Here is a 3,427-nt window from a genome sequence, read left to right as displayed (position 1 = left end):
TAATTGTCAATCAGCACACATGCAAACTGGTTTGTAACTATGTAGAATTGCTGTTAGCTTTAAGGTATCTGGAAAAATTTTCATGTGCAGGCTGTAATATAGGCTTTTTGTTACTTAATGGTCAACATTACTTATCAGGAAGGCTAGAACCCCAAAGCTTCTGTTAAGTTCGAGGTGCTACCTCTAATAAAGCTGGGATTTGCACTACTCACACGTAGATGATGATTTCCTAACACATATTTCAAGCATTCAGAATGCTAATAAAAAAATTAAACTGTCTCCTCTTTTTTCTTCCCTGATTTTCCCCTGAAATATTATTTCCAGAGTAAAACTTCAAGCTGAGAAACGTGAGCAAAAGAATGGATACTGAACCTCCCTAAAATGGGAGCCCCACACTCTATGCAGAGATTGTCATTCTTGTCAATTAAAAGTCAGTCACCCCTTCATGGACTGTAAAGCAATGGGCTGTCATTATGAAACATGAAACTGAACAGTACAAAGAAATATGTTGACATGCACACAATTCTTTCAAAAAAAAAATGGTTTATAAAATCTAAACACTCATTGAACATCACATAATGTATAATAATCATAGAGTATAGTATGGTGAATCCTAAGAACCCTGGGCATACATATCAACAGAGCTAAAGATGGTCAAAAATGCTTATCAGCCCCTCACTGATATGGTGGATAGTGAGGTGGGAAGAACAGTGGGCGTCTCACCTGCAGGTGTTTGCTCAGAGCCTGGATTTCCAAAGAATGAAGATGCAGCTGTGAAATGCACTGTTGTAACAATGATACCATTTGTGCTCCATTTGGATCACTTGTCCCTGAAAAAAGCAAATACTGTATATATACAGTACACTATAGAAAAAAAAGGATTGTGTGGTTTTCATGAAGAAAACTGTCCAATACATACAGTTTAATAGAATTGTATATTTTGTTCTTTAATCTATGGTAACTAAGGTATCTGGAAGCCTACTACACCACCCACTTCATGATATTTGGATTTTCATTGTTTACCTCCTTCCATTTTTTTGGTTTTCACTCCTTTTTGTTTAATTTGATGTTCCTTGCTCATCCTTCCATCTATCCACAAGTGAATAAACTATCCTCCCTTTCTCCCTTTACCTTACTAATCTATTTCATTCCTTCCTATGTTCAATAAGCCATTGGATTTACCATATATACTTGTGTAACACACGATCTTGCATATCAAGCGACCCCCAAATTTTCACCCTAAAACAATGATTTGATCATGTATTTCATGTAACATACAAGTTCAATTTTTGAGACCAAATTACAACAGGCTAACTTCTTTTCCTACTGTTTATCTATCCCATTTTCTAGTTAGGCTAACCCCTTTTCCTCCATCTCGTTATCTATCCCATCTTCTGGTTAAGATAACAAAAGAGTAGATGAGAAAGCTAAAAGTATCATCAGAAATATTATAATTGTTGTGTAAATGCATACAGCTAGAAACAGCTATTTGCTAAGAACAAACGAATCCGATACTACAGCGGTTTGCTTGCATTTCAACCATCGTACGATAGTAAAAAATGGCCGTAGTTATGTTACAAATGACGCTAAATAGAATAGGACTGATATATTTTTATATTACTACGTATATCCTCATTTGCTTTGGAGAAAAGATTGGCAAGGGCATATATTGTTAAATTTAAGCTGCTAGTTGGCATGAAAGAACACATTTTGCTGTGTTCACTCCGATATAAGATAAAAATGTACAGCTCTTAGTATTCCGATGAAATCAAGTGAAAATATCAAATGCAATCTGTTGATCTTTTTTACGCAATAAACATGCCCTCAGCGCCATCTACTAACGAAAAAAATGACTGAATTTCATTTACAAACAATACAAATTGAAGTGAGATTTTGACTTCAAAACACTGTATAACATAAAATAACCTTGTCCCACATCAATAGTGTCTCTTGAGATTCATTTACGCTAATTAGAAGCAAGAAAATCGCTCTGATTTGACTTCAATACAGCAAAATAAACTTACCTCGCAATTGTCCTCAGCTAATTTCCAAACCAAAACATTGATTGCTATTTTTGTATTTTATAATGCAACAATATTAATATGAAAATACATACAATACAACTGGATGCACTGAAGTAAAGCATAAATTTTTAAAAGATCCATGGAAAAGATGCATATTCATTATGTGTCTATTTTATCAAACGATACTAGTATGTGAATATTACATACGCTAATTTTATATCTCATGTATCATGCGACCCCCCTTAAAATTAACTCCAAAATTAGGTGTTCAAAAGTCGCATATGCGAATGTATACGGTACATTTAAAATAATCACAACATTTTCTTAAGTGGTGTCCTTATTCACCAAGCCTGTTGTATTCGTTTTAATTTTAATTTTTATTTTTAGCCTGTAAGTGGAACCCACTGTTTTAGTTTGTTGATGGCGCTAGGCAAATCCTGTCCCCCAGCAACTCTTCTTACTTGTACTTTTCTGTCTATACAACTAAGTCCTTGATTAAATCAGCTTCCTCCTTTAACCCACATATGTCAGAGCTAACTTTATTCAGCATATTTATTTACTGAGTTACATTAGGTTACCATCACACTCATCCTTTCACTACTGAATCAAAGATTAATCTCCCAAAACAAAAAGCTCCTCACAGATATCTCACTTCAAGTCTTACCCACTCGGTCAATTCTTGAAATTGTAGATTCACTACACAGGCAGTCCCCAGTTATTGGCAGACTCCGTTATCGGCAATCCAATCTTATGGCACTTGTCTACCGCCAAAATCAGCAGAGTTCCAGTTATCGGCACCATAAGGCATCAATAATAGAGTTATGGCCCCATAACACACCTAACAGAGGCACCATAAGGCATCAATAATAGAGTTATGGCCCCATAACACACCTAACAGAGGCACCAATAGTTATAGGTGCCATAAGCACCATTTTGATGCCATAATTAGCAGTTTCGGTTAATAGCATGTTGGCTTATCACACACCCCCGAGAACAGAATCCAACGCACCCACCACCACCCCGATAGCCGGGAACTGCCTGTATAATGTAAAAGTTAAAATTTTGGGAATAAAAACAATTTTTCATCCAAACCCACTGATCTTATCAGTCTTAATCTACAATCAAATCCTCAAATATATAACTTCTGAAGCACTATATATAGAAGAAGAAAAATTAACTGAAAAATCACTAACTGGTAGGAAGAAAAGGAGAGTCTTATTCTTTTAGGTCAAAACTTTCAATACACACTAAAGCAAGGGGAATGGACAAATATACTATAATTGATAGATTTCTATAAAAAATTGTTTATATTCTAATGCTGGTCATTTCTTGACAAACACCTACCTCACAATTAACCTGAATTGCTATTTAGGCAGGAGGATGTAAAGGATTATGGCCAGCTA

At 35.3% G+C, this 3,427-nt stretch overlaps 1 protein-coding gene across 3 annotated transcripts in view; it reads right to left on the bottom strand.

Annotated features, from left to right (window-relative positions):
• Positions 1 to 531: 531 nt before the first annotated feature.
• The window catches only part of LOC135217132 (uncharacterized), a 374,498-nt gene continuing 371,602 nt past the window's right edge, over positions 532 to 3,427 (bottom strand). For all 3 annotated transcript variants that reach the window (XM_064252839.1, XM_064252840.1, XM_064252841.1), the window contains one exon: positions 532 to 830. In XM_064252839.1, the coding sequence (XP_064108909.1) occupies positions 676 to 830 (155 nt within the window). In that variant the 3' untranslated portion in view covers positions 532 to 675. The remainder of the gene's footprint in view (positions 831 to 3,427) is intronic.

Source organism: Macrobrachium nipponense, chromosome 7 (assembly GCF_015104395.2).
Source record: "Macrobrachium nipponense isolate FS-2020 chromosome 7, ASM1510439v2, whole genome shotgun sequence".
In the NCBI taxonomy this organism is placed as follows: Eukaryota; Metazoa; Arthropoda; class Malacostraca; order Decapoda; family Palaemonidae; genus Macrobrachium; species Macrobrachium nipponense.
The sequence above is the reverse complement of the archived record's forward strand: the minus strand, read 5'-3'. Positions and strand labels throughout refer to the sequence as shown.